Source organism: Paramormyrops kingsleyae, chromosome 21, assembly GCF_048594095.1.
Source record: "Paramormyrops kingsleyae isolate MSU_618 chromosome 21, PKINGS_0.4, whole genome shotgun sequence".
Lineage (NCBI taxonomy): Eukaryota > Metazoa > Chordata > Actinopteri > Osteoglossiformes > Mormyridae > Paramormyrops > Paramormyrops kingsleyae.
In genome coordinates this window covers 10,321,767-10,335,442 of record NC_132817.1, presented here as the reverse complement: position 1 = coordinate 10,335,442, position 13,676 = coordinate 10,321,767, and the positions used below count along the sequence as shown (strand labels likewise).

General features: G+C 46.7%; 1 protein-coding gene across 1 annotated transcript in view; it reads left to right on the top strand.

Moving 5' to 3' along the window:
- LOC111847647 (glypican-5-like) overlaps positions 1-13,676 on the top strand; it is an 89,351-nt gene that overhangs the window by 35,737 nt on the left and 39,938 nt on the right. The window contains exons 4-5 of the mRNA XM_023819032.2: positions 66-220; positions 2,307-2,429. Of these exons, the coding sequence (XP_023674800.2) occupies positions 66-220; positions 2,307-2,429 (278 nt within the window). The remainder of the gene's footprint in view (positions 1-65; positions 221-2,306; positions 2,430-13,676) is intronic.

Below are 13,676 nucleotides of genomic sequence, written 5' to 3'. Positions count from 1 at the left end.
CAAACTCTCTTTTCGAAGGATTCATCCCCCATTTCCTTTCTCTTGCCCTGCTGTCTACCATCCAGGTAGAAATGATGTGTGGGCAGCCCAAAGAGACAGTTACCGGCGAGTATTCCTCCCCCGAGACACCAGCATCCCCCAGCTTGTCCACTCCCCTGCCCTCGGCTTCGCTGACAAATGAAACTGAGCCTTTTGTGTCCCAGCTCAGCACCCTCCTGAGGTGAGACCAGAGCTGATCTTGGCCGATGTTGATTTGGACACACACCCCTCTATACCACTGCCTTCATCTGCAGTAACAACAAAGAACAGGGCAATACCTGACACTGTGAGCTGGAGGTCATCGGCAGCGAAGGAGTTAAGATGCTCTGCGATTTGATTCAGATAGGGAAGAGATCTGAGTTTATGGTTAGAACAGTAAAAAGTTAATTCTTTCGTGTTGATTGGTATCATATGTCTACATACTCAGTCTCATGTCTAATGCTAAGCTAAGCTAAGTCAGCTAGGGTAGCTTGATACATGGAACGGCTCCCGTGAGCCCAAGTTTGTGCTCTAATAGCTGCATTGTGACTCTGGGACTTACATGGTGATATCTCCCACCTTCAGACAGGTCTGTGACCCTGTGCTGCTGCTATAGCTATCAGGGGCTTGGGGGGGGCAGGAGGCTTAGCAGAGCTTACTCTCCACCACAGTTGGGTATTCGGTTTTGTCAGCTCATTGGCTGGCCTATAGTGACCTCACACTTTCACTGCAGAAAGGTTTCCCTATCCGGTGCTGGTCGCCACTGAGGCAAGTAGTAATGCTAACAGCAGCTACAGTGAGACTGCAGGAAGAATGGCTATACCGGGATGGGAGCAGCTGGTTCGGTGAAGCAGCAGTGGCACCCAACAGAAGGGGGAGGAGCAAATGAGCTATGAATGCATAGAAAGCACTAGCATCACTGCTGTCATTTATTCAGGTTCTTATCCAGGTGTAAGACATGCTGTGCTACGAATATTTATGATCCACATGATGTTTTTTCACTGAAATATTTAAAGCACATTTGACATCACTGTCACATGACTCCATTTCTTATGGTATGCAAACACGCCTGACTTGCATGTTCTCAGTTTTTTGTTTTGTTGCATACATGTTCTCTGTGTTTGCCAAGGTCGTGATTTCAATGTTAACTGTGTTTTTGTTTCCCCTTTTTGTCCTCCGTGTTCTCCTTCCCGCTCACTCTGACTCGTCTTCTCCACTGTCCTCACCATCTCCCTACCCTGCTTACTTCCAGCTCCCCCCCTCCACCCCCCCCACCATCCCCCAAGCGTCTGACCGTCCCCAGTTCCCTACCTCTGAAACCCTCCAAGAACGATAAACATAAAAATATGAAAAAGTTGTCTAGGTAAGCATGGATCCTCTTTGTCCCAATGCTCTCCCATCACCCACTCTCTGAAGGTGAGGTCATGCGTAGCAAATCTTGCTGTTTTAAATGTTTTCTTTTAGGGGCACTTTTGTCTCTGCATTCTAACGTTAATTAGAAGCATGCAGTGTAAGCTTGTAACCTCCACATACACTCAGTGGTCATTTCATTAGGTCACCAGCTCGCTAACGCAGCCACTTGCTCCTCCAGTCATATGGCAGCGGAGTCGTACGTACAGCACATGGGCAGGGTGAAGAGTTACTGTGTGACTAAGCATTAGAATGGTGAAGATGGGTGATCTAAGCGATTTTGAATGTGCTGTGACTGTTGTTGCCAGACATGCTGGTTCCAGCGTCTCAGAAACAGTCGCTCCAAATGGGATTTTGACACACTACTGAGTCTTGAGATTACAATGAATGGCCTGATGAACAGAAACACCCAGTCAGGGGCAGTTCTGTTACTGAAAACACCTCATTAATGAGAGAGGTCAGAGGAGAATGGGCAGATTCATTAAACCTAATAGCATGGCCTCAAAAATAACAGCTCAGTACAACAGTAGTTTGCAGAAAAACTCATTTATCATGGAAGTGGCTCTGGATGCAAAAGTGAGTCCTGTGTGGTCCAGTCCAGAGGTATCTAATGAAGTGGACCTCAAGTGTATATCTACACAGTCTTTAAAAATCAGCTTCTTTTAAAATTGTCATAACCCTAAGCATCATCTTCATACTTTTCACACATTTGTTAACAGATTGGATCTAAGTTTCTTTTCCTTGTCTTGCTCACGTCTTGGATCTCCAGCTGCAGGTCTGGCTCTCAGCCACCTTCTTAGTCAGGTGTCCATCCCAGATCAACCAGACTAACCTTTAGCCAGGGGTCCCTCTGACTGCCTCGGGTTGCTTTGTTGCAGGGATTTCAGCCGACGCATCCAGCACTACAAAACCATATTCACCACCCTGCCTGAGGCACTGTGCCAGGGAGTGGCTGCAGTTGATGCCTTTTCCTGCTGGAATGGTGCTGACGTGGTGGACAGGTAGGAGGATGGTCTGCCTAGTGCACCACATGCGGTTATGACCAATATACCTTCACTGGAAGCCACCTGGAAAGACTCAATATATAGAAGAAGACAAGCTACATGCAGGGTACTGACACACCAATGGAATGCATGAACTCCTGAATGTCTAACCAATAATTGTGCTCATGGTCTAGTGGATTGGACACCAATAGTGAATTGGTCTCTTGTGTTCCATCTGGATGTGTGGCCGTTTCACCACAATAACCTTCGACTCTTTGAATAATGAGGCATTTGCCTCTGGATTAACAGAGGGAGACGTGTGCTGTAGATTCCCCGCTCTTTTGTGGGCGCTCTCAGACGCTAAAGTGATTTATCGGTACATCTTGGGCTGGAAGATTCTGAAATGAAATGTTGAGATGTAGAAGTGCATTCTTTGGGCTGATTTCTCAAGCTCATCATGCGCTTGTGTGTGTGTGTGGGGGGGGGGGGGCGGTTGGAGGGAGCTGTGAGGATTTGGCACCCTTGTGTGAGTTCTGTTTGCACGGGAGTGGAAAGAGGATCCTCATGTATCCTGTACTTTACAAATATTACTACTTTAACTATGCATTACTATTCCCTGTTGTTCTAGCTCTTAGTATTTGGTATTGATTAACAGTTGATCACATGGACAGGGCTAAGTGTCATGAAACCAGAGTTTTCTTTGGCTAAGGTGGAGACCAGGGAACAGTCTGTTAGCATGTGGCCTTGAGGCAATGGGGTAGTGGGACTCCAGGGAATGTTTTTTGTTCTAATGTAATAAGAGAAGTCATGCCCTGGTCTTGGGATGATCCTGATTTCCAGGTGAACAAACCCTAGTAGAATATTAGACAGTTTGTTTTAGGTGAGAGGGTATAATCATGATTTTCAGGTTAGAGAAGATTGGACCACAAATTTGAATGAGGGAAAGAGTGACTGGTCCCCATTAACTCTTAGTACGACTGTTTGTTTGCACGCAGTGAAGGTGAGACTGAATCTTAGGCTTGGTAACCTGTGGTAAGCCTGCCTGTTAAAGGGTTAACATGCTGTAAAGACTATTTCCTTAAATGGGTTTGATCTGGGTTTTGGGTACAGTTTGAAAGCAAAACGATTTACTGGGAGCAGGCTGATAGGATTGCTGTGGTTAATTGTGTGTGAGTGTGTGTGTGTGTGTGGGGGGGGGGGGGGGGGGGCTGTCACATGCCACAGCCCACAGAAACTTCCCCATCCAAGGGAAATGGCTTGACCCTTCATGTTTCTGTGCCGATATTAAAAGTATGTCCAGGGTGTGAATGTTTCAGTCCTACTCCATAGAAGAGGCCAGGAAAAACTGGGCCGTTCTGATCCTGCTCTCTATGTTTGGATAAACACTGTGACATCGTAAATTCATGTTTAGCAAAATATGATTAAAAAATGTTCCTCATAGCAGGGCTTTTCAGTAAATACAGTAACAGTGGAATCAGAGTACACAAGTCCATTTATCTCTATTTTGGCAGACGTGAACCCAGCGGGACTCTGGGATGGTGGGTCGTCAAAAATGAAGAGCATTTCGCCTTCGTGGTTTTCTATCCATAGTGTTACACACCTCTACGGCTAGCTTGTGTTCACAAAATGTGCCAAGAGAAAAATCTAGCACTTTATAGCAGAGGTCAATCCAGGCAACGAGTTCATTTGGATACCTCCTTTTTAGCTAATATGTGTTTCCTTGCCTTGAGTTTTTTGCTTATTGTTTAGCACATGTTTGTTTGAAATGGGTAGTGATTAGTTAAGCCACAGAAACACATCATTTTAATTAGACCAACCCTGCGAATGTCGGCTTATATTTTATTGATTTTGTGCCAGCAAACTCAGATCAAGCTGGCCTAGTTTGTCCATGGTTTCACGCTTGTCTGTCAAGGCAATGGGGGAAAAAACAGCCTACGAAGTTGTCACAGCTTCATATATCTTGCAGGTTATGACAATCCGTTTGTTTATCGCGCAGACATCTGGAATCTATTGTGCCGTCTTGGGAGGGTGGAGGTTTCTGTGGCAGGCGATGGGACCGCAGTTTTCTCTTTTCAGCTCCTAAACGCATTCCTAGGCGTGCATTTCCGCACAAACACACACACACACTTGTGCGGCTGGTTAAGCATGAATACCCTCACTGTGGTAGAAGGTGTGATCAACTATTTACCCATGGAGTCTCAGATCTTGCCTGCGCTGATGAGCCTGGTGGTGTGTGGCTTGGGGAGTCAAAGCTCTGTGCCTGTGTTCAGGAGGTCATAGGTTCAAATCCCATGGCTGGCATCGTAGGTGTGTCACCTTTGGGTGATGCCCTTGATACTTGCTCTCTGAACCGACAGTTTCCTCATGTGTATGTTACTTTGGGTGAGTCTGTTGAATAAATGTAAGGTTACCAACATGGCCTGTTTGAGGGCTTTTTGGCAGGTTGATGAGGAGAAGAGAAAGGGGGGCAGTGTTAGGATTGGCTGGGCTGTGAATTTGCCCGCTAGCAGACCCTCCAGAGACAGGCATGTTAAGCTTCTCCCTCAAGCTCACCTAAAGTCCACATTTAGTCTCTCACGGTGGATGCCAGTAGTTTTATGCTCTATTGGATGTGGTCATTATCAGTATCGTTTCACTGATCTTGTTATATTCTTTCCGTTTTCCACAAATGATTGAACAGTTATTCTGGAGCCTGGCCGAGGAAGGGGCAGGCATGGGCCAGGCGACGCCCTGGATGGGGTGCCAGTTTGCTATGGAACCCCATCCAACCTGAGCATCCAAAGAGCCAGGGGTGGGTTCAAAACCCAAACCAAGAGTTGCGAGGCTGTACTGCTCCACACTGAGGCACCTGTTTCTTGCACATAAAATGACTGAAGCTGCCCATGTGAAAATAATGTACATATACTGCCTATTGTCACTTTGATTGTGTGGTCACGCAGTAGGAGTTCATTCAGTATTTGGGACTGGCCAATACTCCGGTTTGGCTTGTTGAGAAACTGGCACTTAGGCAGCCATCATGAGGCATCTGTAAACTGTTGGGTGACTGAATGTGAGTCGTGATGTGACCGGCTTGAACAGAAACCTGCTGATGTTCCTATGGGCAGAGCTCCCCGCTTAGGTCGCCCTGGGGTTGGCATCCCGCTTTCAGGATCCTCAGAAAGGGAATTCAGCTTCAGTCCTAAGGAAGCGCCTCCATTGTTTCAGAGCTAGAATCAGTCATTCTTGTTCGACCCTCCCATGCCCCCTCCCCCCCCCCCCACCAGGATGGTGACCCCTGTGCATGTCATTCTTCACACGCATGTTGACCTTCAATTCCTCAGTCCCCTCGCTCTCCCACATCCAAGCCTGGCATGACTCCGTGCTGTTTTATCCGGCAGGGATTATGGGGTGGCACGCGGCACCAGCAGGTGGGCAGGAGCCCAGCAGGGTTGGCGCAGGGGTCTGGGCTGGGGGGTTAGTGGTGTTCCGCTGGCTCTCTCCCCTTTCACTGGGCCCCCCTCAAGCTGCCTCCTGGCTGAAACAGTCTCCATGGTGTTGGAGCAGATGCCAACAAGGGGCAGTGTGAACAGTAGGAAAGAACATCGGTGTGAACCATAGCATAACCCACGGATAACCTTTGGGGGGCTGGCTGGCATGCGTGGGGGTTTTCACGGGACTTTTCAGGAGACCCTGAGGAAACAATGCAACTGCTGATGGATCGGACGGGTTTCGTAACTGTGGGGAGCTTACATGCAAATTTTGACAGCCTTGAAAATGAACTTGCAGATGATGGGTGGCCAGATTTGCCTGCAGGTCTTTGACGTTTGGCTTTCATCTCTCTGGAATGCAGTAACATCATCAGTGGTTATGCAAATCAGAAAGGGGAGGAGTCTGTAATATACAATCCTATTGGACAGCCCCCTTTTTTGGCATGGCTCATTGGCAGAACATCGGTAGCAAGGTCTGGATATAACTATGACCGTGTGACAAGGCCTTGCATTCCTGTCTTGTGTCCAACGTACCGTCAGGTCAGTTCCTGTCAGCTTCTCACATTGTTGGGCACTGCTGTATGGCTTTTATTAAAGACCCCAACCACTGCCAGGCTGACACACTCCTAGATGGTGCCAGGAAGCCCTGTCTTGCATCGTGTTTCACTGAATGCCGTAAGAAGTGCCAATAAAAGCTAGCCCGAAGGCTGGGAATAGATACGCACTCGGCCCTTTGTCTGGACAATGGCGGTTTATGCATGTTTCAACCAAAGCTGTGGTTTCCTCTGCCTGCCGTGCTCCTGGAGGGCGGAAGGACTGGCTGTAAGTGATCTTCCTGCACGTGTTCCTCTGGCCTGCGGGGAGCATCCATGCCGCACCTCCACATTGATAGTGAGGCAAAGGATAATGGAAAGGTGACTATTACTCTTTTTCTCAGTGGGTTCGGGGGAATCAGGGAGAGGAGGAAGAGGCAAGGGATTTATTAAGGTATGGCGGTGAAGACAGGTTTAACAAAACAGTGACGGGGAAGGAGAACGAATGGATTTGGCTTTAGCGCCAAGGAAATTTAAAAAGAGTGAATTTAAGAGGGGTGGTTGTGAGACGCAGGGTTGGGGAGTCAGGGCGTGGGCACGTGGTTTGGGGGCTGAGGGCAAAGATAAGGCAACTTCGCATGAGCTCTACAGTTGTAATAAGGCCCGGGTGACGTAAGGATATGAATGGATGGACTGGTCACCTGACTTCACGCTGCCCCAGGAAGTGACCAATAGCATCCAGGTACATAGGTGGAAGCTGTAGTATTGGAGGTTCTCATCCTAATATGAAACAGATGTTGCACATTTGAGGGAGGTCCTGTAATGTGAAAAGGGTCCAGTCACTGGATATAAAGGATTTTTGAGGACCTCTGCTATGTATGTGATGCCTTGTTTATTTAAAGCTGTAAGTCCCCATGGCTGCTCTCTGTCCACCGTATCCACCACACGGATTCTAGTGCCAAACATAATTTTCATATTCTACTTCCCGATTAGTGATGGACAGTTTGCCGTGGCAATCTGGCAGCTGGATGGCCTGGGGTTCAGGAGGATTCCTGTCTCCCATACCTGCTTTGGGATACTTCCTTCATGTCTGCTGTCTTTTGGCTTTTAATTGATTGGTTTTTTTTTGACATACAGACATGTAGCAACCATGTTAAGAAGACCCCAGTCGGCCACCAGCTGAGGTGTATATGGTCAGTTCAGGAGCAGCTTTAGGAACTATTGTTTTGTAGAAATCTGCTAGGTTGGTGAGGCCTTGGCTCCAGTGGAACTCCAATTACAGTTTGTGTCTCCGTGTGGTGTGTGGTGTTTAATTCTGGCTCAACATCACCCCCTGCTGGATAGTCTTTTTTGTCATTCTCTTATGGTTACTCCTAAGAAGCTGACAAGATCTGTCGTATATAAAGGCAGACCCCAGTTTACAAATGAGTTTCACTCTGCAAGGCTGTCTTTAAGTAGAATTAAGTAGAATTACTAGTTAAGGAAAATTATAATACAGTACATAATAGTAATTATTATTATACAATAAGAGTAACTACATGCGGTACTGAAACATTGCACTGAAGCGTCACAAAGCAGTGTGTGCATTCGTTATTATGAAACATTACATGTAACCATATAATAGGCTTTATGGCAGTCCGTACGTGAGTACGAATTTCCGTAAGTCAGACGTTCTTAATCTGCAGATTGGCTGTACTTAAAGACTAAAAAGCCTCTTTTTTTTGCTATGTGTGATATGTTTGCCCCAGAGCTGAACGCACAATGATCTGAGTCATTATTTGCCTGTTATCGCAGAAAAATCGGATTCCATTAAAAACTGTGATACCCAGAACAGTTTTAAGTGACTGGAACCAGTCATTAATTAAACCAGTCAGAGTCATTAATTTTAAAAGACGGTTGATATTGTTTATTTTTCCGAGTCTGACTTCGCCTACGTAACCATGTAACAGCCTCATGGTGGGAAACCAAACCAGAGAAAAACAAATGCAATAAGAAAAGTCATTTTAAATCCAGATGGAAAAATTGGGCATGGTAATGAGGAGCAGATCTGTAGCCATTTAACTGGGATGGCGTCACTGTTCCCAGTACTGGCCGTGGTTACAGCATGGATCCCAGTAGCGGAGCTCCTCAGGCTTGCCGATGCACTTGTCTCCTCCCTCACAGCTGTCAGTTGCTTACAGACTGTTTGTTGCAAATAAAGTTTTCTCATTCAATGGAATATTTAATGAGGCTTATGCCCCCCATACTCTCTGTTTGCTGGTCTTTGCCTTCCAGGTGTCTAAAAGGCAGATGTCCGGACAGTTGGCTGTGTCAGTGGTGTGAACCTAACAGGGTTAGGGTTAGGGTTAGGGTTAGGGTTATTTTACACCAGTAAATGTTTTAATGACTTCCCTGCTCCTTCCTAGACTCCCAGAGTCCTCAGGTTTCTGTTCCTCTGTTTCTTAAGACCAGACAATGTTCTACCAGGGTGCTCCCTTCCAGACAAGCCCAGAAACCAGAACCCCCCCCCCCTCCCCCAACCTCCCATCTTGATAGCCTGACCCCCAACCTGGAAATACAATCCTTCTCTTTCTGCTTTTAATGAGAGCTGTATATGTGCAGAGGCTGAGCTTGCTGGCTTGTGTGGTCCGGCCCGGCTTGGCCCAAGGCTCGTTCACTAGAGCCACCCAGACCCATCCCGGTCCCATGCTTCTCTGACTGCAGTCTGAGCGCCCCACCCCAGCATCAGCCCTTATTTTCTGGCTTGTGTGGTCCGGCCCGGTCCAGCCCGAGGCTCGTTCAAGCGGCCCACCCAAGCACCAAGGCTGATTTTTGATTCCAGAACACAGGGTGGTTACCCCCATGGTACCCAAGTAGTGACACGGTGATGCATAGTAGGGTGTGGAAGATATGAAAGGAAAAATTACTGAAACTAAAGTTACATGTATTAAACTAAACTAAACTCATTCATGTTCTAATAGCTATGTGAACTGTAAACTAAGTGCAATATTTATAACTGCCACTAGAGGGAGCATTCAATTCACTTTTAAGTAGTCACGCTTAAATGACTGCTGCCAAGTTCTCAGGCTAAATGTCCTTCCAGTAATAATTGAATTAAAATCTTATTTGTATTGTCTGCAGTGGTTTTTATCCAGTTCTGGTTACCTATTTCCGTGACTCCTAATGTAGTCTTCTCATAGCTGGAACAGAGACAGAGATGACATTGTGGCTGAGGAACGTATGAAGCCTGTCACTTTTGACCTCTCACCTCTTTCTGTTACCATGGGAACCATGGGAAGGCTCCACCGAGAGCCGTTAGGTTAAAGTGTGAAGAGTGTCTTCAGAATCGCCGAAGAGGCGCGTGCTGGAATAGGGAGTGTGCTCACGTTTCTTTGTGCGTGTGCAGCTTCTGATCCATATCATGCTTCATGTCAACATTCCTGAACATCAGCGGGAGTGAGTGAGGCGGCCGTCCCACGCTGGTGATGGCAATGCTGCAGTTAAGGTTCAGGGGAATGTGTTCAGCAGCAAGCTCTCCCCATTTGTGAATTAGCCTAGCTGTTGTTAAGGAGCCTGGGCGGCTCCTGAACTGAGGAGCTTGCTAAACGGTCTGTTAATCGCTACGGCGTAAGACAACACCTGTGTGACTGCCGGTGGCCCCTGCCCCGGCGGTGTGTAGAGCGCGGCAAGTTTCTGCCGTCCCAGCTCTATTGAAACAGCAAATAAAAGAAGACAATGGCGCGTGCTCGACCTTACAGTGGTGCCTTTCCAGTGACCTTCCTCCTCAGAGGTCATTCGCTGACTTTCGCGGGGGCTGGCTTCGGCTGCTCTGACTCCCCGATGGCAAACCGGACCTCAACCTATGGCCAAGGAAGACAAGCCCATCATGCAGTGGGTGGGCTTTCTGATTCCCCCAAAAGAATCTGTGGTGTAATACTCCCCAGCATCGAACTGCTGTTTATTGGTCATTGAGGCCCTGTGACCTGTGTCCTCTTCACCTGACTCCTGTATTATACTTTCTCCACCTCTCCCAGTGCTGAAAAGCTTGCAATTGTAAAGGCAAGACAGCTTTATATAGATTATTGAGAAAGTTTTATACTTAGAGCCTCATGCAATTTTTGATGACAAATTGAATGAACTACAAACTGATATTTAATATTAATAAATAAGTCATAGATAAAAACTCTATTGTAGAGTGTAACACTACATAGGGCTGACAGTTGGGTTTGTTGCTAGTTGTGATAGCACAGGAAACAGGTTTGACATTGCTGGTAGAGTCACCATCCATCCAGTTATGAAAAATAAAATGCTGTGTCCTATATTGAACAGTACAGGACAGTGATTTGTCCCATATTTCTTCAGATTGAAAATGGAAACCCTACTTGCTGGTGAATGTGACTGTTAGCACTTGCATTCTCTATGTTCTACTGGTCAGTGGTGTGTCAGTTTTAAAATACACAAAGTGCCACCACACCACCAATGGCTATTTACCTTGTTTATTCACAATATCTCCTTTTTTCAAAAGATGTTACGGCTGCTGAGCTGTGGCTTTCTTCACCGGCAAACTGAAGTTTCCTCTGAGGCAGCGCTCACCCAAACAGTAGCATGTAACCAAAACAGTAGCATGTGGCATGCTCTGCTGATTAAATTGACCTTGTAGTGTGTTGGTTGAAAAGTCGCCATATAATTGTTTGGAATTGTGTTCATTTCTGTGATGTGATAGGCTGCTATGTGCTATCAAGCAATGTCCCTTATCAAAAGTTTATTGAAGTTTCTAATTTTCTTATTGTTTAAATTTTACAAGATGGTAAGTTAATGATACTTGTTTTGGGTGTAAGAGGTCCCCAGTTCAAATCTCGGAGATGCCCATGTGCAGTTAACTAGTAGAAGGTGTTTTTATGTAGCCATTTAACTGGGATGGCATCACTGTTCCCAGTACTGGCCGTGGTTGCAGGATGGATCCCAGTAGCGGAGCTCCTCAGGCTTGCCGATGCACTTGTCTCCTCCCTCACAGCTGTAAGTTGCTTACAGACTTCAAGGCCACTTCGGATATTTCATTTCACCTTCTTGTTTTGCCACGTTTTTAGAAAATATCCGAACAGCTTCAGGAAACACCATTTTTGCATGTGTTAGCCCTGAGTTTTCTCATTCAGATATTTATTGTTTTTCTGGTGTGACAACAGTATTGCATCTGACTCCAGATCAGAAGCTTGTGTGCTTGAATCATGTTCACGTCAGTTATATTATTTTAACTTCAAGGAAGATTTCTGAAGGATTTGCAAGGGGAAATTGGACAAAAAATATACCCAGTAAGCAAAGACTTAGCCATGAGAAACTAACCTTATCTTGCCTTTCGAAATCTTCAGGTTGAACACTAAGGATTAGCTTGATTTTATAAATGTTCAACTTGTACACAAATTATTGTGTACTATTATAAAGCCAGATGGCGAGATGGCTGCAGGGTGAATGGATCCCTTTCTTGTTCCTCTCCGTGTTTAGCTTCTTTCATGGGTGCCATGGAGGCATCACGTCTCCTTGGTGAGTTGGGAGAAAACCGCAGACAGAATTAGGTTTTCTCAGACACGCCCCCTAGAGTCCTGGAGGACCTGTGTTGGGTTACCTTCCAGGCATCGTTTGTGAACAGCGCGGTATCTGAGACAGAGGGCTAAGGAGCACCAAAGGTAAGATTCATGCAGGACGGCCACGCCCAAGCCTGTGAACTGTGATGCATTACAATATGGCAAATGAGAGGCCATTGAACTGATAGTAACTGTATCCCCCATATGACGGGTGAGTGATAGGATGCGTTAATAAAAAAAGAGGCCTTCAGGCTTTCTTTCGAACTGCGATTCATGTCAGGAACCTCAGACAGTCATCCTTACACACTGGTTAATTTATTTAGGCTTCCTGTTTTTGCAGAACCAGGACAGGAAATGAAGGAAGAAAATGATTGGCCCGCTTGTATAGTTCTGAATTTCTGAATGTAGGGGAGCGCTGACATCACTGAGGTCACCTCCATGTTCCTGTCACTGAGGGACTGCTTGTGACAGACGGGCCTCAGTCTGTTGGGTGAGGGCACAGGTACAGGTCAGCACGCTTCCCATGATCTCAGCCCAGTGTCTGCTACCATTTATTGCCTGGGTAAGGATGGTCTTCCCACCACCTTGGGGCTCCCTTCTAATTTCTGGCATTACCTACTGCTAAAGCAGGGCGCCATGAAGAGTTGTGAGATCAGCAGGGTGGTTATTACAGCCTGGGCCACCTATGGTGGCCTTAGCGTTTCCTGGTAAGATTTTCATTGGCACTCACTTGCCCTTAGTGAGTTGCAGGATTTTAGGGGATTTCAGCTGACCGAGGGATGCATCCAAAGGCACTGAGCTCTCTGTGGTTATTATAGCCTGTCAGACCCCTGGAGGATAGTAAACATACAACTGTGATGTTACGCTTGCGGTCAAACAACAGATGGAGACGTGGGACCTACAGCCTTCTGTCAGTGTACTGGAGGCATACTACAGAGAGCCCAATCACACTCACACACATACACGCAAAGTTCATATATTCCTTCTTTGTGGGGACACAGGTCTGGTCAGGTTGGGGAGCATGCACTGCTACAGTGCATTGCCGCACCCACCACATGACAAAACACCTCAGGATCTCGATTGGTGACCCCCCCGCCTGACACGTGGTCCAGTCCCACCCTCCGGAAATGGCCGTCTACATGCCACAGCCAGGTGTTATGTGGGCGTCCCCTTGGCCTGGTCCAGCTGTTCCTCAGCAATGAGGATCCTCCAAACCAGATCACTGTCAGGGAATCGCGCCACATGGCTGTAGTGCCGTAACTGACGCTCCCTCACAGTGCAGGTAATGTGCCTCATTTGGGACTCCCTGAGCAACCGCTCGTTCAACACAAAGGCAAACCAGCGGGACCCAAGGATTCATCAAAGAGACACAATACCAAAGGAGTCCAGTCTTCATCTCTGGTCACTGGAAAGTGTCCAAATCTCGCAGCCATATAACAAAACAGGGAGCACCAGGACTGTAAAGACTTGGGTCTTCATCCTCTTACGAAGACGGGGAATCTCCATTTCTATGCACTTAATCCTAATCCCAACTATTACAACTCTAACCTTTACCCAGTCCTAACCTTAACCATAAGTAACCAAACAAAACACAAGACTGATGGCATTTTTAGTTTTTTTATTGCATTCACAGATTTCTATAAAATTGAGTTTCGTCTTCTGGGAGCCGAAAAGGTGGTCACCACGACATCAAAATAACAGTTTTTT